The sequence below is a fragment of the Vulpes lagopus genome, chromosome 6, assembly GCF_018345385.1.
Source record: "Vulpes lagopus strain Blue_001 chromosome 6, ASM1834538v1, whole genome shotgun sequence".
Taxonomy (NCBI): domain Eukaryota; kingdom Metazoa; phylum Chordata; class Mammalia; order Carnivora; family Canidae; genus Vulpes; species Vulpes lagopus.
The window spans coordinates 54,602,228-54,630,222 of record NC_054829.1 but is presented as its reverse complement, the minus strand read 5'-3'; the positions used below and the strand labels follow the sequence as shown (position 1 = coordinate 54,630,222).

The following is a 27,995-nucleotide window of genomic DNA, read 5'->3' as shown; positions in this document are numbered from 1 at the left end:
AAAACTAATATTTAGATTAATGTTTACCCTACTATTATGATATTTTTAATTCCACACAATTTGGTATCATTTTCTTCTTGTTTTAATTAATCAAGTAATGCTAAAATTCTTTTTATATATTAAATGCCATATTTAGTCAGTAGTACCAATTTATATATGTATATATCTATAGCAGTAATTATATATCTGACATACTGATATTGGTCAGAGAATGGACTAAGAATGTACTATCCAATAGGATAGTCACTAGCCACACACAAAGCTGTTTAAATTACATAAAATTGAAATGCATTTCTTAGCCCCATTGCAAATATTCATTAGCTACACACGACTAGCTATGGTTATCCTATCGGACAGTGTAGATACAGCGTATTTCCATCATCACGTAAGTTCTATTGGTCAGTGCTGATATGGACAAGGATTTAGTGTCAGCATATCTATTTATATTTAATTTAAATATTACATTACTTAAGGTAGGTACTTGTCATGGACTCAATGTTTATGTCCCCCAAAATTCACATGTGAAGCCCAACCCCCAATATTTGGAGATGGGGCTTCTGGAAGGTAATTAGGGATAGATGAGTAATAAGAATAGGGGAGTCATGGTAGAGTTAGTGCCCTTATAAGAAGAGATACTAAGTAAGCTTGCTCTCTTTCTCAATCACGTGAGGACATGGTGAGAAATCTGCCATTCCCAAGTCAGGAAGAAAGTACTCATTGGAACCCAACCATGCTGACACGATTGATCGTGGGCTTCCAACGTCCAGAACTGTGAGAAAAATAAATGTATGTTGTTTAAGTCACCCAGTCTTTATTTTGTTATGGCAGCCAAAGTTGGCTAATACTGTACAGAAGAGCAAACTTACCAGGTAATAAAGTAACTTCATGTTAGAAGACAAAGAGGATTTCCAGAGACTACTTTCAGAATTTAGCTCAACATAAATAAAAAATAGAAGAAATTATATGTGGGTGTACATATGTGTTTGTATGGTTTTGTGTGTGTGATTTTACTAAGCTCAGATTTAAAAAATAAATGTATTTCTTTGGGATGAGCATGAGAAATCAGGGAACATGTTCCTTTGAAGCTTATTAGCTTCTGAAAATAATGAAATCTCCTAAGTTATACAAGCCATTCTGATCTTTTCCCTTCATTAATTAACTTGTCAACTCCAGGACCATAAATAGTGGCAGGTTGTCCTGGTAACAGTAACAAATATAATGCAGTCTTTCAAAATGTCATAATGTTTTCGTCCACATAACAGCAATCACCAACTTGAGAATATGTTAGTCAACTAATATTTTAGTACAGCAAATTTGCCAACTAATATTTAATCAAATACTATCTTCTCTCAGGGGTAAATTTTACATTTTCATTAAATTTTAATGCATAGCCTTAGGTTCAAAATATGAACACATATTTTGTCTTGTCTGAACATTTTTCAAAAAAAAAGAATACATTATGTTTAATAAAACATAATGAAGAACATGAGGAAAAATTAACTTAAATGTAGATGTTATAATGTGCAAAAAGTTAGTATCTTAAAAAGAGGGAGTACTCTAAAGGAGGAAATATTATCTTTCTTCACTTGCCATTAATATGCCCATGTTAATATCTAAGTGGAAAAAATACATACGAATTTTAATTATAGGAATTTTGGATATTCCGGTATTCACGTGAGGATTTAACAATGTTCTTCAAGATGGAAAAATAATTAGAAAGAGAACAAAGAGTGCTCATTAGATTTTTATCTTAAAAAATACATACTGGCGTGTGACTACAATTTGGTCTCAGCTAAAACCACTGAACTTCTCTAACTGGAAGATGTTTGCCAATCAGGATAATGTGGGCCTTTCATGGGGAAAAAGCAGAAGCCAAAAGAACATGATGATGAATTCAGGGTTAGTGAGTTGAGCCACTCTTAAATTTACCTAATTTAGCAAAACGCAATTAGCCATAGCCAATTCATCGAAACCCAATTGCCCAATAACCAATTTAATTAACCTACTTGTTATTTTAAATTATTTATAAGATTTCCTGTAACTCATATTAAGTATAAAGTGTACTGTAATTCACATTAATTAACAGTAATTTAATGGGATACTGAAGGTTTCTGTGAAGTTTTGGTGACCTTACTTTTTTTTTCCCCTCTAAATATCTGAGTATTGATTCCAAAAAGACAGGAGACCAGAAGAAAGAAAGAGAAACTGTGGTCATATATCCAAATTACCCTATTAATAGTTAATGGTATAATGTTAGTGAATCTACATGTTAATTAAATTTAGCAAATTGGTTTTATCAAAAGATGAAACAGCCATTCAGGCAATTGACTTTTAGAAGATGAATTTTGAGGAAATCTCTTTATAGATTTCCAGCTACTATCTACTTCTAGCTGCTATAATTAATAGCTGGTTGTCAAGTGCCCATAGAGGGCCAAATTCTAGCTTTGTCAGAACAGGAGAGTAGCTTTCTTGGAGTAAATAGTGACTACACAGGGAGGGCAATGACCAGTAGAGAATCAGAGGTGCTTAAAGTTTGCTCTAAAGGGGTAAAAACTTGATTTTTGTAGCAGAAAGTAAATCACAGGATCTTTTCTTACAATTCAACCTTGGTGTATTCTTTATTCATTGGGAAATTTAGCTAGATCTTTTACCTGTACAAAGAGTTAAATTATTTTTTTCTTTCATAAATACTGCCAAATACCAAAAAGAGCTGCACACACCATTCATCAATCTTATCAAGGATTCTAAGGAATCTGTGAGTGTTTGTATGGAACAGAAATGAAAGAAGAGAAATGCAGATACCTCCAAGATTAGAACTGTAAATATTTTTCATTTAAATATGAGTTTTTAACAAAACAATTATAATGGCTTATTGATATCATCTGAAAAAACAAAGAGAGGTGAAAATATTACAAGGGATAAAGATAGATTTGAGAACAAATATTCAAGTTGAAAAGTTTTCCCAAAGAAAAAGCCAGAATAAACCAAACAAATTTTATAATCAACACTAAAAAAGAAGAAAATATTCCTGCCATTATGATTTCAGGGCTAAACAACAAGTCTTACATCTAACTCTCAAAAGTATGTGCAGTACACAAAAGCAGAATCCTAATAGCTTTAGAATTTTTATCAATATCATCAAATTCCAGACGATGGTCAAAACAGTATCATCAGTATCTAAAATGTTTAGAGTAGAAAGGGTAATGTCCCAAAGATTCTATACTTAAATAAGCTATTGTCTCTGTGAGCATGCAAAGGAAAAACAATGATGGATATATAAAATTTTGGAAAATATACTACTATTACTTTCAAAATAAAAGATGAAACAGCTAATAATATTCTTTAGTGAACAAATGAATTAGACAAATCAAAAAATCAAAATTAAAATTGGAAATGCATGTGTCTGAGCAAATATGGTGGAAAATGAGAATGTGTATTTTTTTGTGGCAGCAACAAGTAGAACATTGGGTAAATGTTCTGTGCAGATTATAAGTATAAGGGTCTTGTTGCCATCTAATGAATCAGAGGAGAAAACCAAAGCTTTCCATGGGTGGCATATATTCTGTCACTTAAGTCTAATACCCAAGTATGTCTCTTGGGTCCTTTTAACAAAGGCAAAGCTATATGAAGAATGTGTACATAAATTGCACGTACACAACAGTTTGGTAATTGAATTACAGCTCAACCCAACAACTCTCTACAGTAGTACACTTGTTTCTTTGACGTCAAAATTAAACTTTAGAACTACAAAAAAAAAAAAAAAAACCAAAACCAAAAAACAAAGAAACAATCAAATAAACCCCAAAAAGTGTAGAACTGTGTAGAGGATATTGAAGACAAATTTCATGCCTTCTTTGGCCTTGCCTATGAAAGCTACGGGAGACTGCACAGCAGTGTGTCATACACACAGCCAATATCATATTTGAAGGAATGATGGTGAAATGAAGCACACAGCATATGTTTATACTGATGGCATGATATGGTTTTTCAATACTATGACCTGGCTTTTTCAGCACCAAGCACCCAGGTTGTGTCTATAGAGTGGCAAGATACTTCATTGAAAAGAGAGTTTATCTCCCATTTTGGAGATACGATTGTCTATCTCTTAGTTTTGCCTGTGAGAAATTGATTCTACACCTTACTCTGAGAGTGAAGGATAATGATAACTTTAAAAGTTTTATAATTTATCCAATAATTAAAGCTTCAATGATAAAGCACTTGCCACCTGAAATTTTATTCTCTGAAGTGAAAGCTAGTTATTTTTTAAAGATATTTATTTATTTATTTATTTATTTATTTATTTATTTATTTATTTTTTATCCATTCATTCATGAGAGACACAGAGAAAGCGGCAGAGAGAGGAGCATGTTTCCTGCTGAGAATGCAATGGGGGGATGTGAGATTCGCTCTGGAGATTCGAGGATGACAAAGGCAGACTTTCAACCACTGAGCCACCCAGGCATCCCTGAAAACTAATTATATATAACAAAATATATCAGTTATTCTAGTCTGATTCAGATTGAGCTAACAAAGGCTTTCTTTGGCTTCCATGCAATAGTGAAATAATAGCAAAAAAATGGAAATTCAGCTTTGATTGCATATGAACCCAAGATTCAATAAGAAAACATAAGTATTCTAGGTGGCTCACTCAGTAAGTGTCCACCTAGATTTCAGTTCAGATTATGATCTCGGGATTGTGAGATCAAGCTTAGTGTCAGGCTATGTGTTCAGTGCAGAGTCCACTTGTCCCTCTCCCTCCACTCCTTCCCCTGCTTCGTGCATGCATGCTGTCTCTCTCAAACAAATAAGTGGACAAAATCTTTAATAAGGAAAAGAAAACATGAGTGTTCTGTCCCTTCTTAACACAAAGCTTTATTTGCTACATAAAGATAATAACACACATTTCTGTTTCTGTGATACAGAAAAATATTGAAGTCCTATCTTTGTTCTAGCTAGTAAAGGTTATCACTCCAAAGTACAAATATTAACATGGGATACTGATGCATGCAGAAACACTGTTGGTAGGAGCTGTGAGTTTATCAAGTACCCCAAATACCAAGTAATTATTTGTTATTTCTTGGAAGATTGTTATTAGCTTTGAGGGGGAAAAACGTTACAATACGACACTCAGAGACATGGGAGTTTAAATTATACATTCCATTTATAGGTTGAGAAAATAAGGAACCTTTACTTTGGGAGATTGTGTCTAAGTATTTTCTTGGTACTACTTAAAATGCCATTCTTTGCTATTGGAATCTTCCCAGTTGTACATTGGAGTGAGGCACAAAATTAAATCCCAGAGTTGTGTATCTTGGTCCTAATTTGGAGAATATTGCTACAATATCTTAGTCTTCAACAGATTCAATCTTATATGTATTAAACCCAGTGAAGTAAGGCATTTTGTATTCAAAAGAATATTTCCAAAGAGGAAGTTCGCTGGCAAGTGTTTGATCCTGGATATATCTGTGAATAATTGACTTCAGAAGTGTGCCAAAAAAGAGATCACAGTTTTACTTAGAATTTGGCTTACAAACTCACAGTTTATTGAAATTCAGACTGAAGTCTCCAGAAGAAACTTTGGACTGAATCTTTAAAGAGACAAAATCAGGTTTTTTTTTTTTAAATGGCTAATATCAGAAGAAAGTTGTCCCACAGTAACATTTTATTTCAGTATAAAAGCTCAGGCAAAAGCAGACTGAATGAATAAATAAATAAAACTTTCGATAATGACTGGTAAAACTACCTTTAAAGAAAACATAGCTGCAATTAGTGAGTCTCTTTCTACTATAATTGAGGCACCACTCTGTTTTTGAGGCTCCATGTCTATAAATTCATGGCTCCTATCCAAAAAGAAAGTGATGATTCAGATTTTAAAAAGTAATCTTATGTGATATCATATGATATCAATTTTGGAGAAGACACTGAACATGAGGTGTCTAACAATGAAGGAAAAAAAAGCCTACAAAACTAAGGAAAGTAGATAACGTCTAGAAAACTATTAGAATGAGGATGAGAATTGAAAATTTGATTTTTAAGTTTATATCCCAAAACTAGTATCTTAAATGTTATTCCTAAAAATATAAAAAATATTCTAAATATAAAGATGGGCAAGTAAAGTTAGGATGTTGATTGGAAAATAGAAGCATACAAAAGGTAAAGTAAACATAGAGTACAGTATATGTAGAAACAGGTATAACAAATTATATAAAGATAATTATAAATTTAATCAAGAAAGCCAAATAATATTTTTAAATATTAAATTACTAGTAAGTGTAATGATATGTCTAAATACCTAATCATTAATGCCAGTTTAACTTAATGAATTGAGTTGTAGATCATAAAAAAAGGGATGCTAAATTATTTGTCTTATGTAAGGAAAATCAAATGATATAATTTTGTTCCATTCTTTAATAATTTATATATATACATAATAAAAAATAAATTTGATTACTTATAGATGGCAATTTTTCAAGTTACCAGTAACTCTAAAGAAAATTTAACTTGGCGGGGAGGGGCAAGATGGCGGAGGAGCAGGGTCTCCAGGTCACCTGGTCCTCAACAAATTACCTAGAAAACCATCCAAACATCCTGAAAATCTACGAATTTGGCCTGAGATTTAAAGAGAGACCAGCCGGAACGCTACAGGGAGAAGAGTTCGCGCTTCTATCAAGGCAGGAAGACGGGAAAAAAGAAATAAAGACACAAAAGGCCTCCAAGGGGGAGGGGCCCACGAGGAGCCGGGCTGAGGCCGGGGCGAGTGTCCCCAGGACAGGAGAGCCCTGTCCCGGAGGAGCAGGAGCTGCACCAACCTTGCCGGGAGGAAAGGGGCCCACAGGGAGTTGGAGCAGGACCTAGGAGGGCGGGGATGCCCTCGGGCTCCCTGGGACACTAACAGGCACCTGCGCCCCGGGGAGTGCGCCGAGCTCCCTAAGGGCTGCAGCGCTCGGCGGGACCCGAAGCAGCTCGGAGGGGCTCGGGCGGCGGCTCCGCGGAGGGGGCTGCGGGGCGGGAGCGCGAATCCACCAGCGCAGGCCCCAGAGCACAGGGCGCCGGGACACAGCCCGGGATCCGGCCTCCCCCCGGGACAGGCAGAGGCCGGGAGGGCCCAGGACCCCAAGGACACTCCTGCCCCGAGCGGAGCAGATCAGCGGCCCCAACCAGGAGCCTCCAGGCCCTGCAGACGGAGAGCCCCGGAGCTACTGCGGGAGCTGACTCCAGGGTCTCAGAGCTGCCCCCGCCACTGGGGCTTCCTCCCGGGGTGAACAACCCCCACTGAGCCCTGCACCAGGCAGGGGCAGAGCAGCTCCCCCAAGTGCTAACACCTGAGAATCAGCACAGCAGGCCCCTCCCCCAGAAGACCAGCGACACGGACCAGTTCCAAGGGAAGTCAAGGGACTTAAAGTACACAGAATCGGAAGATACTCCCCCGTGGTTTTTTTTGTTTTTTGTTTTTTTGTTTTTGTTTTTGTTTTTTTTTTGTTTTGTTTTGTGCTTTTTTTTTTCTCTCTCTTTCTTCTTGATTTCTGATTGCTTCCCCCACCCCCCCTTTTTTTTTCTTTTTTCTCCTTTCTTTCTTTTTCTTCTCCTTTTCCCCTATTTTTTTCTTCTTTCTCTTTTTTCTTTTTCTCTTTTCTTTCCTTCTGTCTCTTTTTCTCCTTTTCCCAATACAACTTGTTTTTGGCCACTCTGCACTGAGCAAAATGACTAGAAGGAAAACCTCACCTCAAAAAAAAGAATCAGAAACAGCCCACTCTCCCACAGAGTTACAAAATATGGATTACAATTCAATGTCAGAAAGCCAATTCAGAAGCACTATTTTACAGCTACTGGTGGCTCTAGAAAAAAACATAAAGGACTCAAGAGACATCATGACTGCAGAATTTAGATCCAATCAGGCAGAAATTAAAAATCAATTAAATGAGATGCAATCCAAGCTAGAAGTCCTAACGACGAGGGCTTAACGAGGTGGAAGAACGAGTGAGTGACATAGAAGACAAGTTGATGGCAAAGAGGGAAACTGAGGAAAAAAGAGACAAGCAATTAAAAGATCATGAGGATAGATTAAGGGAAATAAATGACAGCCTGAGGAAGAAAAACCTACGTTTAATTGGGGTTCCTGAGGGCGCCGGAAAGGGCCAGAGGGCCAGAATATGTATTTGAACAAATCCTAGCTGAAAACTTTCCTAATCTGGGAAGGGAAACAGGCATTCAGATCCAGGAAATAGAGAGATCCCCCCCTAAAATCAACAAAAACCGTTCAACACCTCGACATTTAATAGTGAAGCTTGCAAATTCCAAACATAAGGAGAAGATCCTTAAAGCAGCAAGAGAAAAAAAGTCCCTGACTTTTATGGGGAGGAATATTAGAGTAACAGCAGACCTCTCCACAGAGACCTGGCAGGCCAGAAAGGGCTGGCAGGATATATTCAGGGTCCTAAGTGACAAGAACATGCAACCAAGAATACTTTATCCAGCAAGGCTCTCATTCAAAATGGAAGGAGAGATAAAGAGCTTCCAAGACAGACAGGAACTGAAAGAATATGTAACCTCCAAACCAGCTCTGCAAGAAATTGTAAGGGGGACTCTTAAAATTCCCCTTTAAGAAGAAGTTCAGTGGAACCATCCACAAAAACAAGGACTGAATAGATATGATGACACTAAACTCATATCTCTCAATAGTAACTCTGAACGTGAACGGGCTTAATGACCCCATCAAAAGGCAGCAGGGTTTCAGACTGGATAAAAAAGCAGGACCCATCTATTTGCTGTCTACAAGAGACTCATTTTAGACAGAAGGACACCTACAACCTGAAAATAAAAGGTTGGAGAACCATTTACCATTCAAATGGTCCTCAAAAGAAGCAGGGGTTGCCATCCTTATATCAGATAAATTAAAATTTACCCCAAAGACTATAGTGAGAGATGAAGAGGGACACTATCTCATACTCAAAGGATCTATCCAACAAGAGGACTTAACAATCCTCAATATATATGCCCCGAATGTGGGAGCTGCCAAATATTTAAACCAATTAATAACCAAACTGAAGAAATACCTTGATAATAATACACTTATACTTGGTGACTTCAATCTAGCTCTTTCTACCCTGGATAGGTCTTCTAAGCACAACATCTCCAAAGAAACGAGAGCTTTAAATGATACACTGGACCTGATGGATTTCACAGATATCTACAGAACTTTACATCCAAACTCAACTGAATACACATTCTTCTCAAGTGCACATGGAACTTTCTCCAGAATAGACCACATACTGGGTCACAAATCGGGTCTGAACCGATACCAAAAGATCGGGATAGTCCCCTGTATATTCTCAGACCATAATGCCTTGAAATTAGAACTTAATCACAACAAGAAGTATGGAAGGACCACAAACACGTGGAGGTTAAGGACCATCCTGCTGAAAGATGAAAAGGTCAACCAGGAAATTAAGGAAGAATTAAAAAGATTCATGGAAACTAATGAGAATGAAGATACAACCGTTCAAAATCTTTGGGATGCAGCAAAAGCAGTCCTGAGGGGGAAATACATCGCAATACAAGCATCCATTCAAAAACTGGAAAGATCTCAAATTCAAAAGCTCACCTTACACATAAAGGAACTAGAGAAAAAGCAACAAATAGACCCCACCCCCAGCAGAAGAAGACAGTTAATTAAAATTCGAGCAGAACTCAATGAAATCGAGACCAAAAGAACTGTGGAACAGATCAACAGAACCAGGAGTTGGTTCTTTGAAAGAATTAATAAGATAGATAAACCATTAGCCAACCTTATTAAAAAGAAGAGAGAGAAGACTCAAATTAATAAAATCATGAATGAGAAAGGGGACATCACTACCAACACCAAGGAAATACAAACGATTTTAAAAACATATTATGAACAGCTGTACGCCAATAAATTAGGCAATCTAGAAGAAATGGACGCATTCCTGGAAAGCCACAAACTACCAAAACTGGAGCAGGAAGAAATAGAAAACCTGAACAGGCCAATAACCAGGAAGGAAATTGAAGCAGTCATCAAAAACCTCCCAAGACACAAGAGTCCAGGGCCAGATGGCTTCCCAGGGGAATTCTATCAAACGTTTAAAGAAGAAATCATACCTATTCTACTAAAGCTGTTTGGAAAGATAGAAAGAGATGGAGTACTTCCAAATTCGTTCTATGAGGCCAGCATCACCTTACTTCTGAAACCAGACAAAGACCCCACCAAAAAGGAGAATTACAGACCAATATCCCTGATGAACATGGATGCAAAAATTCTCAACAAGATACTAGCCAATAGGATGCAACAACACATTAAGAAAATTATCCACCATGACCAAGTAGGATTTACCCCGGGACACAAGGCTGGTTCAACACTCGTAAAACCATCAATGTGATTCATCATATCAGCAAGAGAAAAACCAAGAACCATATGATCCTCTCATTAGATGCAGAGAAAGCATTTGACAAAATACAGCATCCATTCCTGATCAAAACCCTTCAGACTGTTGGGATATAGGGAACTTTCCTCGACATCTTAAAAGCCATTTACGAAAAGCCCACAGCAAATATCATTCTCAATGGGGAAGCACTGGGAGCCTTTCCCCTAAGATCAGGAACAAGACAGGGATGTCCACTCTCACCACTGCTGTTCAACATAGTTCTGGAAGTCCTCGCCTCAGCAATCAGACAACAAAAAGACATTAAAGGCATTCAAATTGGCAAAGAAGAAGTCAAACTCTCCCTCTTCGCCGATGACATGATACTCTACATAGAAAACCCAAAAGCCTCCACCCCAAGATTGCTAGAACTCATACAGCAATTTGGTAGCGTGGCAGGATACAAAATCAATGCCCAGAAATCAATGGCATTTCTATACACTAACAATGAGACTGAAGAAAGAGAAATTAAGGAGTCAATCCCATTTACAATTGCACCCAAAAGCATAAGATACCTAGGAATAAACCTAACCAAAGAGGTAAAAGATCTATACCCTAAAAACTATAGAACACTTCTGAAAGAAATTGAGGAAGACACAAAGAGATGGAAAAATATTCCATGCTCATGGATTGGCAGAATTAATATTGTGAAAATGTCAGTGTTACCCAGGGCAATTTATACGTTTAATGCAATCCCTATCAAAATACCATGGACTTTCTTCAGAGAGTTAGAACAAATTATTTTAAGATTTGTGTGGAATCAGAAAAGACCCCGAATAGCCAGGGGAATTTTAAAAAAGAAAACCATAGCTGGGGGCATCACAATGCCAGATTTCAGGTTGTACTACAAAGCTGTGGTCATCAAGACAGTGTGGTACTGGCACAAAAACAGACACATAGATCAATGGAACAGAATAGAGAACCCAGAAGTGGACCCTGAAATGTATGGTCATCTAATATTCGATAAAGGAGGAAAGACTATCCATTGGAAGAAAGACAGTCTCTTCAATAAACGGTGCTGGGAAAATTGGACATCCACATGCAGAAGAATGAAACTGGACCACTCTCTTTCACCATACACAAAGATAAACTCAAAATGGATGAGAGATCTAAATGTGAGACAAGATTCCATCAAAATCCTAGAGGAGAACACAGGCAACACCCTTTTTGAACTCGGCCACAGTAACTTCTTGCAAGATACATCCACAAAGGCAAAAGAAACAAAAGCAAAAATGAACTATTGGGACTTCATCAAGATAAGAAGCTTTTGCACAGCAAAGGATACAGTCAACAAAACTAAAAGACAACCTACAGAATGGGAGAAGATATTTGCAAATGACGTATCAGATAAAGGGCTAGTTTCCAAGATCTATAAAGAACTTATTAAACTCAACACCAAAGAAACAAACAATCCAATCATGAAATGGGCAAAAGACATGAAGAGAAATATCACAGAGGAAGACATGGACATGGCCAACAAGCACATGAGAAAATGCTCTGCATCACTTGCCATCAGGGAAATACAAATCAAAACCACAATGAGATACCACCTCACACCAGTGAGAATGGGGAAAGTTAACAAGGCAGGAAACCACAAATGTTGGAGAGGATGCGGAGAAAAGGGAACCCTCTTACACTGTTGGTGGGACTGTGAACTGGTGCAGCCACTCTGGAAAACTGTGTGGAGGTTCCTCAAAGAGTTAAAAATAGACCTGCCCTACGACCCAGCAGTTGCACTGTTGGGGATTTACCCCAAAGATTCAGATGCAATGAAACGTTCGGACACCTGCACCCCGATGTTTCTAGCAGCAATGGCCACAATAGCCAAACTGTGGAAGGAGCCTCGGTGTCCATCGAAAGATGAATGGATAAAGAAGATGTGGTTTATGTCTACAATGGAATATTACTCAGCAATTAGAAACGACAAATACCCACCATTTGCTTCAACGTGGATGGAACTGGAGGGTATTATGCTGAGTGAAGTAAGTCAATCGGAGAAGGACAAACAGTGTATGTTCTCATTCATTTGGGGAATATGAATAATAGTGAAAGGGAATATAAAGGAAGGGAAAAGAAATGTTGGGAAATATCAGGAAGGGAGACAGAACATAAAGACTCCTAACTCGGGGAAATGAACTAGGGGTGGTGGAAGGGGAGGAGGGCGGGTGTTGGAGGGGAATGGGTGACGGGCACTGAGGTGGACACTTGACGGGATGAGCACTGGGTGTTTTTCTGTATGTTGGTAAATTGAACACCAATAAAAGTTAATTAAAAAAAAAACACACACACACACAAAAAAAGAAAATTTAACTTGATTCATATGAAACATTAAAAAAAGGAAATTTTCAGAATGTAAAAAATACAAAACATGGTATTATATTTCAAAATATTTAAATTTGAGCAACTACTTCAATTTAATGAGAGGAAATCTTGGGTTTAAATTGAAACAATAAATTCCAACAATATTCTGTTTACCATTATTTTGTTTAAGCAAGTGAGAATAGTTAAAAATGAAAGATGATAAAACATGCCAAGTGAATTTATTCACAAATTAAATAAGCAATGTTATTTACAAATGAAAAAGAATTTCAGGCAGAAAGCTGCTGTGTATGTTATTGCAAACATACAGGCAATTCCATGTATCTTAATGTATAGTGCCATGACCCCAATGCCTTTTCTTAATTTTTCACTGATTTAAGGTTCTCTTGTCCTGGTATCATCTGATTGGTGAACATGTGTTTTTAACCAAAACTCAGTTCAAGAATCACCTTCTTTACAGCTTCTTTCAAATAATGCACTCAACCCTGCCAGACCTTCCAGACTCCACCAAAACTGAGTCCACTCTCTATTCTAATAGCTTTGTTTACATACATTTATTAAATTTCTTGTCACTCTGTACTATATCTATCCTCCAGCTTATCCAAACAGATGATGAGTTCCTTAACGTTAAGATACTTGTGAATTATTCATCTTTGTGGCAGGTATAGGCTAGTCATTCACAAAACCTATTTTCTTTACTTCTTGAGCACACTACCAGACAATATTTCTCAGCCTTTCTTGTAATTGGTGTACCTCTACGTTTTAACTGATGGTGCATGGGAACAAGTGACAGACACATTTTCAAGGCCTTATCTATACAAAATTTCTCCTTGTCATCCTTTGTCCTGACTTGATGCCTGTGACAATATTGACTTGAATACTGCAAGAAAATGGGTTCCCTAAACACCACTGTAAGAAAAGTGCCTCTTGAAGTTTAGAAGCATAGTTTTGGACTTCTCACTACAGCAAAAATTAATATAAACTTCGATTGTATCAACCACTGAGATTTTATGGTTTATCTCACATTGGCTAACATCACACAGTTTGATGCTGTTTTTTTGTGTGTGTGTGTCCAAAACCCGGCATTGATGATGCCTTAATAACATTTGCTGAATAAACAAGTAACATGTCCTTAACTATTCTCTGTTCAAAGGAGTAACTTGTGCATCCTATGAGCAGAAAGCATCTCTTTTCATTCATCCAACATATCCTTTCTTTTGTAATAATCTGAAATGTGATGAATAATCAATTATTGCACCATTTAGAATCCCATGAATACTTTAGCTTTAATATTTTCATTGAGCCTGGAGAAATAATTGTGCTTAAAAAGTTATGTACTAGGGATCCCTGGGTGGTGCAGCGGTTTAGTGCCTGCCTTTGGCCCAGGGCGCGATCCTGGAGACCCGGATCGAGTCCCACGTCGGGCTCCCGGTGCATGGAGCCTGCTTCTCCCTCTGCCTGTGTCTCTGCCTCTCTCTCTCTCTCTCTCTATCATGAATAATAAATAAATCTAAAAAATAAATAAAATAAATAAATAAAATGCTTTAAAAAAAGTTATGTACTATACAGTAAATTGATTTTCTTAATGAAATGTTTTATTTTTATAAAATTGAAATAATTATTTAATAATATACTCTGAGTTACATGTCTTTATCAAAAATTAATTCAAATGAGAAATAAAATAAAAAATTCTTCCTGGTGAAGCTAGAATATAAGTTGTTCTTAACATGGAAGACCATTTATTAAGTTTTATAATGCTCACACTTCCTTAAATTATTAGGGAATACATGGAATTTTTGCTGCAGTCAAATTGCTTTTGAAAACACTATATCAATATTGCTTTGGCAATATTACATTGTCAAAGTGTACTAAAATACTTTTTAGCTGATGGCCTATTTAAAAAAAAAATTAATGGTAGGGGCCCCTTAGGTGGCTCAGTTAGATAAGTATCCAACTCATAGTTTTGGCTCAGGTCATGATTTCAAGAGTCATGAAACTGAGCCTCAAATCAGGGCTCCATCCTCAGTGAGGAATATGCTTGAGATTCTCTCCCTCTTCATCTCCCCTCCCCCTGCTCATGCTTGTGTGCTCCCTCTCTCTCCAAAATAAATAAATAAATCTTTAAAAAATAATGGTAGTATATATTTTAGAAACGATATAGATTATTATTACTATGAAGTATATGCAAATAGAATATACAAAAAATTTGTATTAATTATCCTTGCAATATAGTATCTTTCATCACATTTTCTTTATATTAAAGGACTACATTGGTAATTGTGCATCCCATATATTTTACTTTATTCTATTTTATTTTTTAACATATATTTTAATATCAACTTCCAACTTTGATTAGGTGACTCCTACTCCTTGAGATTTGGTTGTCAAGTTAAGGAAGTGGGAATAAATGTAAAACAAAGGATCATCAAAAATAGCAGGTTTGCAAAAGAATAGGCAGTAAAAGAAAAACTATGAGAGACATCTGAGGCAGAAGTCATGATTGCATAGGTGAAGAGTCAGGAGGACTGCGATCAAGGCACAGAATAAAGTCTTTAGAAAGGAATAAGAATACTTCACCCATGAGGCTGAAGGGAATGAGATTATTTGTAAATACAGAACTATTTCAGTGCTGAAATAGTAAATAGGTCTTCCATTTTAGTTAAGGAGGAAATCATTTTGTTAGAGACAGGTTTAGAAAAAAGGAGGGGAAATCAGTCAGGAATTTGCTAATACAAAGGCAGAAGGCAAGCCATTTAAATTAAGTTATAAGGGAGAGTGGGCTAGGTCAGGAAAGGACCATGCAGTTGTTAATAGACAAATTCTGAATTAGACCAAAAAGAGACAGCTGGATTCAGACTAATAATGCAACAATATTATTTTTGGGGTAGTATATAAATAAGTATCTACTTATTTAGAAATTTATTGAATTAGCAAAAGAGCCAATGATACTTTTAAAATATATTTCAATTAATTTAAATATTTTCTATCTTGAGGAATAAACATAAGAATGAATACTTGATCTCCTCATTATCTCCATACAATGATAGAATAGGATCAATTAACCAATTATGTTACCTAATAGGAAATGAACACTGATGTTATTTTAACATTTAAGAGGAAACTGTGAAGTAGAAGGATATTTACATTCATATACAAAAGAGGCAAAGAAAAGCAAAGGACAGTCATGAATATTACTTGCATGCTAAACCTAGCAGGGGCATTTTAAGCACCATATACATACTAAAAACTGTCTCACAAAAAAAGCAAACTGGAAAAATTAAACTGGCATTGTGACAATGATCTTTTAAAAGTTTAGGCAGAATCTAGCTTGGAGAAATTGTGTCCCTCAAGGAAGTAAATTTAAGTGAATCACTGCTGAAATTCAGACCAATGACTTAACCTGTGATATGATTCTGTGTTTGCTATGTCTACCAAGAGGCAGAGTCTTTAAACTTTAGTAGTACACTGAAGGAAAACATTACCAGAATATAAAGACAAAATAGAGTTATAGGTAGTGAAGAAATATATAGCATCCTTTTTAAAGAAAATTACTGGATGCTCTGTTCTTGAGAAGAGAGGAAGTTGGTCAGAGAGACAAAATAAATAGGTGGAAAAAACGATGTGGTTGAGATATTTTTAATAGTGTAATAACAGAAATAAGCATAGATTATATATGGCAGATTGTATTGTTTGATGTATTTATTTCCCTTTTCCCATGGAAGGATATATCTTTGGCCCACTGACATCAAGCTTAGCTATGTGACTTGCTTTGGACAATAAAAGTGAATAGAAATGATATGTGAGAGCCATCACAAGGTTCTGCTGTGAAGATGATGTGGGGCAAGGCATCAGCAGGAAGCATGAGCAAGAAATAAATATCTTCTCTTTAAGTCACTGAGATTTGTTACAGCAACATAACTTATCCTATGTGATATTGTGTATTACTTTTTGCTAAACAGCACTGAAAAAGACTTCATATAACTCTATAGCTTACCTTATGAATGAGAGAAGAACTTCGGGGAAATATTAATCAGTGCATTTGGACATGTACTCTCTATCAAAATTACGAAGAGCTTCCCAGGGAAGCACTATTTACAGCATGAAAGGAAACAAATGTCTTTGCAATTGAAACTCAGGTATATGGTCCTTAACGGAGGGCAAAGGAGACTGGTATCTTGGAAATTGCATGGTATGACAAGTAACAGCTAAATGGAAATGGACATATAGAATGGGAGGGAGTGGTGAATCTAGGGCTTTCATAAATCTAGTTGTATTCCTATTTGTGATTCAATTATCAATGGAGCCCATATTTAGGTTGTTTCTTTGTATTGTTTTGGGTTTTTTTTTTGCTCTATATGCCTTTTCAACAACACACAATGTTTAAATACCATAGGTGAGTGGTTCTCAAAGCTAGTTTTCACTTCAGTTTGCCCTGTTTCAGATCTATATAACAAACCACTAAAATATCTCCACATGATATTCCATCGGAACCTTCCCATTTTTCACCAGGGTTAACAGTAATAACATTCTTCATTACCTAGACCAAAATTCTGGAGTTATTCTAGAAGCCTCTCTTACTCAATTAATGGTTATTAAGTCCACTTGATTCTATTTCTTTGACCCTCCTTTGATTAGAGTCCCTCTTGCCTATGCTCCTCATTAATTCCCCTGGAATGTTACAATCCTATCTCAGTTTCTTTGTCTTTGGGCTCACTACAAGCAATACCACTCCTCAATGCTATCATCTTAAGAGCTATAAAAAATGTAAATTTAACCACATAAGTGCCTCTTCTGTTTTGAAACAATTTGGTGATCTTTATTTGCTAAAAAAGAAATATGATAAAACTTTATAGTGCATAATTCCAAGCTTTTCATTATCTTCTCCAGTTTCTTCTCTGAAATAATTTTCTACCACTTTCTTCATACAACCTACACATGAACTTACTAACTTCTTTCATTTGCAAAGTATTCCCTCATCATAAAGCACATCTTATATGAAGATATGTCAGAAATACGGTTAAAGAATACTCAAATACACTAAAAATGCTATTTAGTCATATTCATTTGATAAAGCATTTCACCTCTCATTTTCAGCAAAACTATCTGGATTATTCATTATTTTCATGCATTGATATATACAATATCTGGACAAAGAAGGTAAGGTAAGTGTTGCTAGTGCCTGACATGATGTAAAATCATCTCAATCACAAATAATCAATCTATTCCCATTGCACACATATAGTGTTCATAGAGACACAAAAATGAGTCATTACTTATAGTGTGTGCACATATAGCTTGTGAAAACGTGTTTTTTGTTTTATTTTTTTAACACAGTGTTTTTAAAGCAGACTCCACTTGTATCTGATTCAGGGAATTAATTTAAACTGAAAATATTTTTAAATGAATCATTCAAGTTGTGCTCAAATGAAAAATTTAGGACAAGTAGTTTATATGTGTGCCTCAAGCTTAAGAAACAGCTCCCTATTCTCATTGTTTGTCACAACAGGGGGTTTCAATGGATGAATGGCTTTGAGATCACATTAAATGCCTTGCAGCTTATCCAGATGCTGGAATAAAAATGTAGAAAACAAATATGCCCTTGTGGAAATCAGCCCTTCATGAATCTAGGTGCAAAGATCCACTTCAGGGTAATAAAAAAAATCCAGGACTACTAGACCAAACAATGATGCCTCACTTTTCTTAATCATAATTTCAATCATTCTAAGAGTAGGATAAAGCCAGAATTTAGACAACAGTAAGAGGAAATAAGTGAATGCCTTGATCAGTTTTCAATCTTCTGAATTCTGACATTATATAGTTCTGATAAATGCGATTCTTATTTTTCCACACATATTATCACTGAAAAAAGTGATTATATTAGCTTTACCTATGATGAAAAATACAAGAAATATTTAAAACTTCCCAAAGTCAGAGCACCTTTTGTTATATATATTTTTTACATTAATAAACTGCACTGTCTCTTTTTAATATGCAAATCTAAATTTATCTAGTTTCCAAGATTTCCTGAATATATTTTTAGGTGAAAATATTTTATACTTGACTTTCTTAATAATGCCAAGAAAATTTAAATTTATTTTTACTCTTACCTTATCATTATTGAACCTGTGTCCAGGTAACAAGAGTTAGTTGTAGGATCTAGGAAAATCATACTTTGGAGATTTTCACTGAGTAATATCAAAGACAGGTGTCAAATGGAAATTGCTGTTTTCTTAACTGTGCTAATGGTTCCTCTTTATTCGGTTGAATAATTGAGCTTTGGGTGCAATACTTCAACGTCACCTAATATTTCTTCAACTTGCAGCAAAACTGTTGGCTCTCCTAATCTCCAGACAGCATCTAATAGGCTAACGTGAATAGAGCAGGAGAGAGGTTGGGGGAGTGGGGGGAAGAAAGGGAATCAGACAAACAAACAGGAACAAAGTTTGTTTTGCCTGCATAGATAGGTGTGAAAAGAAAGACATGCTACATCCAGAAGTTTCTGGGAAGAGTAGCTTGCAGTATTTTCTCTCATTCTATGACCCACTAAAATCTGATTTTCTCCTCGCTCAGTTTTTTTTGTCTTATTTTTAAAGCATTCAGTTACTCACATTCCTCAGCCCCTCCTAGAAATTTACTACATTCCCATCTGATATGAAGCTATCCCTATCCATTTACATGGATTATTCCGATTTTCTGTTCATACAGAATTTTTGTGCTTTTCAACAGCTTAACCTCTCAGTCTCATTCGTTCTCCCTCTTAAAACTAGCAATAGAGGCTCACATCTCTAAAGAAAAGTCAATTAAAAAGTCTCGGGCAGCCCCGGTGGCGCAGCGGTTTAGCGCCGCCTGCAGCCCAGGGCACGATCCTGGAGACCCTGGATTGAGTCCCACGTCGGGCTTCCTGCATGGAGCCTGCTTCTCTGCCTGTGTCTCTGCCTCTCTCTCTGTGACTATCATAAAATACATTAAAAAAAAAATTAAAAAAAATAAATTTGAAAAAAAAAAAAGCAAAGTATAGTTAACTTCCAACATTTCCTCCAACACCCGCCACGGAGAGGGCCGCCCAGAGAGGGGCCGGAAGCGCCGGTCCCGCCGGAACTAGTGCTGATTGGGTGCACGTGAGCGGTGACGTGGCGGCCCATAACGGTGGACGGCGGGCGGCGTCCGGGTCGGGGACCGCGCAGCGGGACGGCAAGGGTCGTCCAGCACTGAAAATCCTAAGCAAGAAGGTGAGAAAAGAGCTCAGCAAAGTGGACCAGAGGCATCGCGCTAGCCAGCTCGGAACGCAGGAGAAAGAGGCGGTTCTGGCAGAGAAGAGACAGCCGGGCGGCAGGAGGGTCCTCGTCGTCAGGTCCCGGTGGTGCCCCTCCGGGACAAGGTTTGCCTGCCCGAGGCCTTTCGCTTGCTTCAGGATACAGACACCGGGACAGTACACTTGAGTGAACGCGGCAGTACCCATAGCTTTATGTTGTTATGCCCTCGCTTGAAACATCGGTGGTTTTTCACATCAGCAAGGCCAGGGGATCTGCGCACTGTGCTAGACAGGGCTGAAGTGGCGGATACCATCCTCTTCCTCCCCGATCCCCTGGAAGGCTGGGACAGCGTTGGGGATTACGGCCTTCCCTGCCTCTCTGCTCACGGCCTTCCCACCTATACACTAGCTGTCCAGGGCATTTCTGGCCTCCCACCAAGGAAACAAATAGACGCCAGAAAGAAGCTAAGTAAAACAGTAGAGAAGCGTTTTCCTAGTGACAAACTTCTTCTCTTAGACACTCAGCAGGGGGCAGAGATGCTGCTCAGGCAGTTGGCCAACCAACAGCAACGGCATCTTGCCTTTCGAGATCGACGGGCCTACTTGTTTGCTCACGCTGCTGACTTTGTGCCGAGTGAAGAAAATAAGTTGGTGAGCACCTTAAAAATCTCAGGCCATGTTCGTGGACAGACTCTGAATGTAAAGAGCTTGCTGCATATCATTGGACAGGGTGATTTCCTGATTTAACAGATAGATGCCCCTATGGACCCTTTCCCTTTAAATTTTAGAATGATCAAATCCCAAAAGGACCCGGGTGTGGCAATGGAGATTTGTGCTATGGATGCTGTAGCTGATATAGAGGAAGACCTTAAGGTCCTAATGAAGGCAGATCCTGATAAACAAGAATCTTTGCAAACAGAGGTTAACCTAGATCCAATGGAGGGGGAGCAGACCTGGCCCACAGAGGAGGAGCTGAGTGAAGCAAATGACTTCTTGAAGAAAAGTTCCAAGGTGGTAAAGAAGGTTCCCAAAGGGACATCCAGTTAACCAAGCTGAATGGATTTTGGATGAGGATGGTGAAAGTGATGGGGAAGATGAATACGATGATGATATGCAACGTGAGGATTTTATTGAAGAGAAATTTCAGGATGAGGGCAGTGAAAAGGAAGAGGAGGAGGAATATGAAACTATGACTATGGCAGAGTCCATCCATGATGATCTATATGATGAGAACGTGGATGATGAGGCTGAAGAAAAAATGTTGGAGAAATATAAACGAGAAAGACTGCAAGAGATGTTTCCAGATGAAATAGATACCCCCCCATGATGTTGCTGCAAAAGTTCGATTTCAAAAATACAGAGGCCTCAGATGTCCCCCTCCAGACATCTCCGTGGGATCCTAAGGAAAACCTTCCTCAAGATTATGCTCGGATCTTTCAGTTTCAGAACTTTACTAATACTAGGAAATGCATTTTTAAAGAAATTGAGGAAAAAGAGGTTGAAGGAAGGAGCTGAGGTTGGCTGGTATGTCACACTTCACGTCTCTGAAGTTCCTCTCTCAGTGGTTGAGTAATTTAAGCGAGGAGCACCTTTGATTTCATTTTCTTTACTACCTCATGAACAGAAGACATCAGTACTGAATATGGTGGTGAGCTGGCACCCTGGCAACATTGAACCTGTGAAAGCCAAAGAGGAGCTAATCTTCCACTGTGGGTTCAGGCGCTGCTGAGCCTCACCTTTATTCTCTCAGCACAGTGCAGCAGATAAACATAAATTTCAGAGATTCCTGACTGCTGATGTGGCCTTGGTGGTGACAATATATGGCCCAACCACATTTCCTCCTGCATCTGTGCTGCTTTTCAAACAGAATAGCAATAGAATGCACAGCCTCATTGCCACAGGCTATCTATTGTCAGTGGATCCAGACAGAATGGTCATCCAGAGAGTTGTTTCCAGTGGTCATCCTTTCAAAATTTTTACTAAGATGGCAGTAGTGCATTACATGTTCTTCAGCAGAGAGGATGTGTTGTGGTTTAAACCCGTGGAACTGAGAACAAAGGCTGCAGGGGACATCAAGGAGCCTTTGGGTACTCATGGCCACATGAAGTGCAGTTTTGATGGGAAGCTAAAATCTCAGGACACAGTACTGATGAACCTCTATAAACGAGTTTTCCCCAAATGGACTTATGATCCATATGTACCAGACCCAGTACCATGGATGAAAAGTGAGATTTCTTTAGCAGTGCCTGAAGTGGACATGGAGTAATAGATTCATTGAGATTCTGTCTCATTGCTACTAGTGAACACTCTAGGGATGGGAGCCTATAGGTTGTAATTGGGCAAAGTTTGTGTTTTCTACTTTAGCCCAGAGATCTGCTGCCTTTTTTGCAAAGGCTTTTCTTGGCCTTGACAAAGTGTCTCAGTAAACTATGGATGTTTTTCTCTTGCTAGTTAAAAAAGAAAAAAACTATTTACTGAAACATCCTCTAAGAATTTGAAAGCTGTTTAAGAGAGGAAGATAGGAAGTTAAAGTAACCAGGAACCAAATTTTCCAAGTGTCTAGAGACACCGAATCCAATCTCTTGCATAAACTAAACAGAAACAGATTGATAAGGAGTTGGCCTTTCAGCCTGCTTCACCCAAGTTAAGGAGGCTAAGTCTACATTTCCACCACTGAGCACAATACAAATGCGCTTTACTTCTGGGGAAACTGTTTGAAAATGCTGAGACAGCACAGCAGCCACTCCAACACCAGCTGTAGGTTCAATAAGCAGTTTCATCCTCTCCCACACCAGCTGGGTTGCATACTGTTGGTATGGAAGGGAGTAAGAATTAGTGAAATGGGAGAAGGGGAAAGAGCCTAGATGATTGGCCTTTACAATTAAAGGCCAAGTAAGGTTATATGCCCAGTCTGACTTTTCTTTTTGGCCAATGCAGGGCAGGGCTTTTTTCCCCTTCCTAACTCTGCTTCTACTGTTGAGAGGGTTGTTTTAATAAATCCGGGGCACCCTCCCACACATCATGAAGTCACCTAGTCAAGTCCCCAGGGAATAAGTTGCTACTTATAACAGGGGAAGATTCTTTGGCCTAAGAAGTTGCTCCATTCTTTCGTATTTTCCTGTTAGAGCCTCACCTTAATTTCATCCTCTGTGACTGTGAAGACATCATCAACAAGGTTCCTTATAATAGGCCACGTGTTTAAGCCAATGCTGGATTTGACATATGCTATGGTTTCTGGAGGATAGGGATTGGGAGTCAGTTCCCCTTTCAGCTTGGACTGGTAGCAGTCATCTGCATTCAAGGGTTCATCAGCATTTACCTTCACACTAGGTCTGAGAGCCTGGGAAGAGGAATATTAGACACCTTACAACTAGCCACAGCATTTTGCCTGCAGACCTATAGTAAAATAGGCAATACAGGTAATTCAGTTCTGTTCAAGAGCCTTTCTTTTGATCGATGTAATAAAAATTAGACCTTCAGCATTTTAAATTGTATGCCTAATATTGCCCATTAGATATTGCTTAGATCACATCTGGTTCTACTGGTAACTAGGGAAAGAAGTAACTTCTGACTTGGATAGTGAGTTGTTGAGGTGTAATTCAGAGAAAGGACTGTAATTGCTTTTTGCCCTGTAAGGTTGCAACAGATTAAGAACAGGGCACAGAAGAACCTTCTATTTCAAGTGCCAAGGATTGATGGGAAGGAATAGCAATTTGGGGGGGATGTTGAGCCAAGTATCCACAATGTACTACAATATAAAATAAAATTCTCTATTCCTGAGAAAAAAAAAATTCCTCAAACAAATGAGGAAATGCTTTTCAACTGGCACAGAGAACCAGAGGAAGATTTCGTCCCTACATGCATTGACTCCCCAGAATCCACACTGTTGAGATGACTAAATCCATGAAGTTTCAAGGAATATTCCAAAATTTTCAGATAAATCAATAACATGGAAGTCTATATTATGTTTGGACTTTTGAAACTGGCTACTATGGGGAAAATAGTGAAGTTTGAAAAGCAGACAATGAGTCTGAATTTCCAAGATGGAAATTAAATCTTGGCAAGGCAATCTACATCATAAGGGTATGGGCTATAACATATAAGTTTATGGAATCCACCACTGTGTAAAAAAATTAACCTAATAGAGGAGAGCAGAATCCACATATAATAATAAAACTGAAAACATCCTCACTAAACAAATCCCTACCATCTTACTATTTTGTTTAGCTCAGAAATGTCAAAGAGCACAAAGTTCCTAGCCTTCACAATAAAATTGAGGGAAAAATGAAACTGAGATATTATATAAAGGAAATCAAAAGATTATGAAAAAGTAAGCATGAATAAAGACATCCAAGCATGAACAAGATGAAAAGATAAAAATCAGAAAGTATTTAAAATACTACAGTATACAAAAGGAAGAAGAAGAAGAAGAAGAAAGAAGAAGAAGAAGAAGAAGAAGAAGAAGAAGAAGAAGAAGAAGAAGGAGAAAGAAGAAGAAGAAGAAGAAGAAGAAGAAAGAAGAAAGATACAAAAAAAATGATAACAGGAGAATTTAAGGAACCTAAGAAAATGCTGTTTTAAATAAAAGCACAAAGTCTTAAAGATGAGATTATAAAGCGAAATTATAATAAAAAGTAAAATTCCAAACTTAAGAAAACATATTGAGAACCAAGGAAATACCACTAAAGAGTTAAGTTAATTAAAAACAGCAATAATTACAACAGTACAGAAAACTGAATTATTGTAAAAAAGAAAAAAAAAAAGACTTTAAAAGCCATAGTGAATATGGATGAAAAATGACAAGTTGATTAAGCAGTTAGACATAAAGACATACATATGGAAGACAAAGGAAATTCAACATAAAATATAATCCATATTTCTGAAGCAGAAAAGTCAACAGATGGTAAAGAAAATTTATTCCACAATATACTCTAGAGAAATTTCAATTATGTTGGGGAACTTTAAAAATGGAGTTTTGATATCATGAAGCATCTCGCTCTGGGGACTTTTAATACAGAATGTTCAGCATACCATATATTGTATATAAGACATTGTTCCCTGACTATAAAGAAATCAGTGAACAAAACAGAAAAAAAAATCCTTTATTTCACAGAGCTTTTGTTCTTTTGGAAATATGGCATGAGCTTGCCAATATCAGTGACAATTAATTCTAGATTTGAATAAGGTATTTTCTATGTTATTCTCTGAACTTTTCTGTATTTCTAAAGTTTCTGAAAAAAAAATCCATGAGTTGGCATTCATTTTTACTTACTCCCTTAGCACCCAAACTTTAGTTTCTCCCAAGACTACTTTTCTATTTACTGTAAATATGCTGGATCAACTTATTAAATATTTACATAGAATTTACCAAAATCCTACAGAGAGAAAAGAAGAACACTTCAAAATATGTATATCTAAAAAAATAATTACAAAAATAAATTGTAACATAATTATCTGGCTTTAGATTTAGCAGAGAGGCAATTGTAGTGTGTGGAATGTGGAATCAGACAGATTTTGGTTCACATCCACCCTATACTGCTGAGTACCTGGATGACCTTGTGAAATTCACTTCAATATCCCATATTTTGGTTTATCTAACTAGAAAATTTGGGTGATAACATCTGTGTCATAAAAATTGTGTGATATAAAGTATGCACTAGGTTTCACGTTCTTCCTATAATAACTACAAGATTCAGTTAGTTTTTAATACTATTTTCATTTCCCCTTTACTTTTGTAAGTCAAAAGTACATCTGGAAAATGAGTTAGATGACAGTGTTGCTCAATACTGCATACACATTAGAATCACTAGGGAAGCTTTTAAAAATACACATGCTTGAATCCTATCACTAGGGATTGTTATATAATTGGTCTTGGGAGGGAATGAAGCCTCAAAACATTTTTTTCTAATTTCCCCAGATAATTCTTATGTGCAGCCAGGTTTGCGACCCGCATATTTAGAAACATTGCAAATGTTCTTGTCTCATTAGAGTATTTTTAATTTCTTTAAATTCTTTCATCTACATTTTGCTGTATTGAGTCTGCCCAGTAAGACATCCACAATCTATCAAATGCAAATTCTTGTTAATTTTACCTTCTAAGTAATTCTCAAGTTCATCTTCTACTCACTGTCCTTCATAAAGGCTCTCGCATTCATTATCTTCCACTTGGGTATTAGTTTCCCAACAGCTATCTCTTTCCATGATTTCTCTTTTCAAATTTTTTTTCATGCTAGAAATAGGACCTAACTCATCTACTAAATGTTTTCAATGCTTACTTATCATGCAACATGGAGCACAAGCTCTTTGTCTTGTCCTCCACCCACTTTCCCCTGTTCAACAATGAGCATCATCTTTTGCCACTTCCACCACACAACCTGTGTTCAAGAACCATTAAGTTGTAGTGACATAACACTGTATGAAATGCTGTGTACATTTTTTGTGCTTATGCTGTTTCTTCTTCTTGAAATGACCTTCCTTTCTTTCTTTTCTAGGATAATCTTTTGATATTTATCTCAGAAATTCAGTCCTGATCTTCATGGACCCTAATCTCCATGTTCCAGGCAAAGAACTCATACACTCATAAAATTCTCCTCGTATTAGCCACTTTATTAAAATTCTTCTATTAGCTTCTAAGCTCCTCAATGAAGGTACAGTGTCTATCCTATTTTTATATTCCCATTTTTTAGTGTATTAGTGTATTATCTGTGGTGATCAATAAATATTAATTTAATTGATTTACATAATCAAGTAAATCATTATGCATTCTTATAATGAATTGTATGTTTTCATTAAGATGTTTATCAAGGGATGGATGATATTTAAATCAATATAAAGCAGAACACAAAATTGGATATCAAAGTATCCAAAATATATAAAGAACTTATACAACACAACATACAACAAAATTGGATATTGAAATATCCAAATTATATAGAGAATTTATACAACACATCATACAACACAACATATAAAAACAAACAAATGACAACAAAAAGCAAATAATCCAACTGAAAAATGGGTAGAAGACATGAAGAGATATTTTTCCAAAGAAGACATTAAGTATACAACTTTAAGCTACTTAGGACAGTAGAAGATAGGATAGACACTATACAATGACAGCAGCATGAAAAGATGCTCAGCGTCACTCATCATCAGGGAAGTGCAAACCAAAACCACAATGAGATATCACCTTACACTTTTCAAAATGGCTAAAATAAAAAACACTAGAAATAAGAAATGTTGTCAAGGATATGGAGGAAAAGGAATCCTCATGCACTGTTGGTGGAAATGCAAATTGGTTTAGTCATTGTGGAAAATAGTGTAGAGGTTCCTAAAAAATTATGAGTAAAATTATCATATGATCCAGTAATTGCACTGATTTGTTGGTTTGTAAAACCAACCAACCAAAAAAAACATTATCCTGTTATTTTCTTATTGGGTATTTAACCAAAGAAAATGAAAACATTAATTTGAAAAGATATATGCATTCCACTATTTAGTGCAACATTATTTATACTAGCAAAGATATGGAAACAGCTCAAGTGACTACCCATAAATGAATGGATAAGGAAGATAAGTCATATACATTGCAATGACATGGTTGTAGATAGAGTATTATGCTAAGACAAATAAGTCAGTCAGAGAAAGACAAATACCATATGATTTCACTCATATGTGGCATTTAAGAAACAGAACAAATTAGTAAAGGAAGAAAAAGAGAGAGAAAGAGACAAACCAAGAAACGGACTCTTGAGTGTAGAGAAAAAATTGATGGTTACCAGAGGGTCTTAAATGTGTGATGGGGATTAAGAAGTGGACTCATTGTGATGAGCACTGAGTATTGTGTGGAAGTGTTGAATCACTGTGTTATAGACTTGAAGCTAATATTTCACTGTATGTAAACTAACTGGAAGTAAAAACTTTAAAAAAAGAAGATATGGCATACATGTACAAGGGAATATTACTAATCCATAAAAGAATGCTATCTT

At 36.9% G+C, this 27,995-nt stretch overlaps 1 protein-coding gene and 1 pseudogene across 1 annotated transcript; one reads left to right on the top strand and one right to left on the bottom strand.

Moving 5' to 3' along the window:
- Positions 1–673: 673 nt before the first annotated feature.
- On the top strand, positions 674–22,273 carry LOC121492559 (annotated as a pseudogene).
- Positions 22,274–22,598: 325 nt separating this feature from the next.
- Positions 22,599–26,208, bottom strand: LOC121492558 (serine racemase-like). Its single transcript, XM_041757810.1, has 4 exons — positions 26,135–26,208; positions 25,376–25,382; positions 23,141–23,347; positions 22,599–22,814 (listed from the first exon to the last, which is right to left on the bottom strand). Exons 1-4 carry the CDS (start codon positions 26,206–26,208, stop codon positions 22,599–22,601), a joined length of 504 nt encoding a protein of 167 aa, XP_041613744.1.
- Between the last annotated feature and the right edge of the window lie 1,787 nt (positions 26,209–27,995).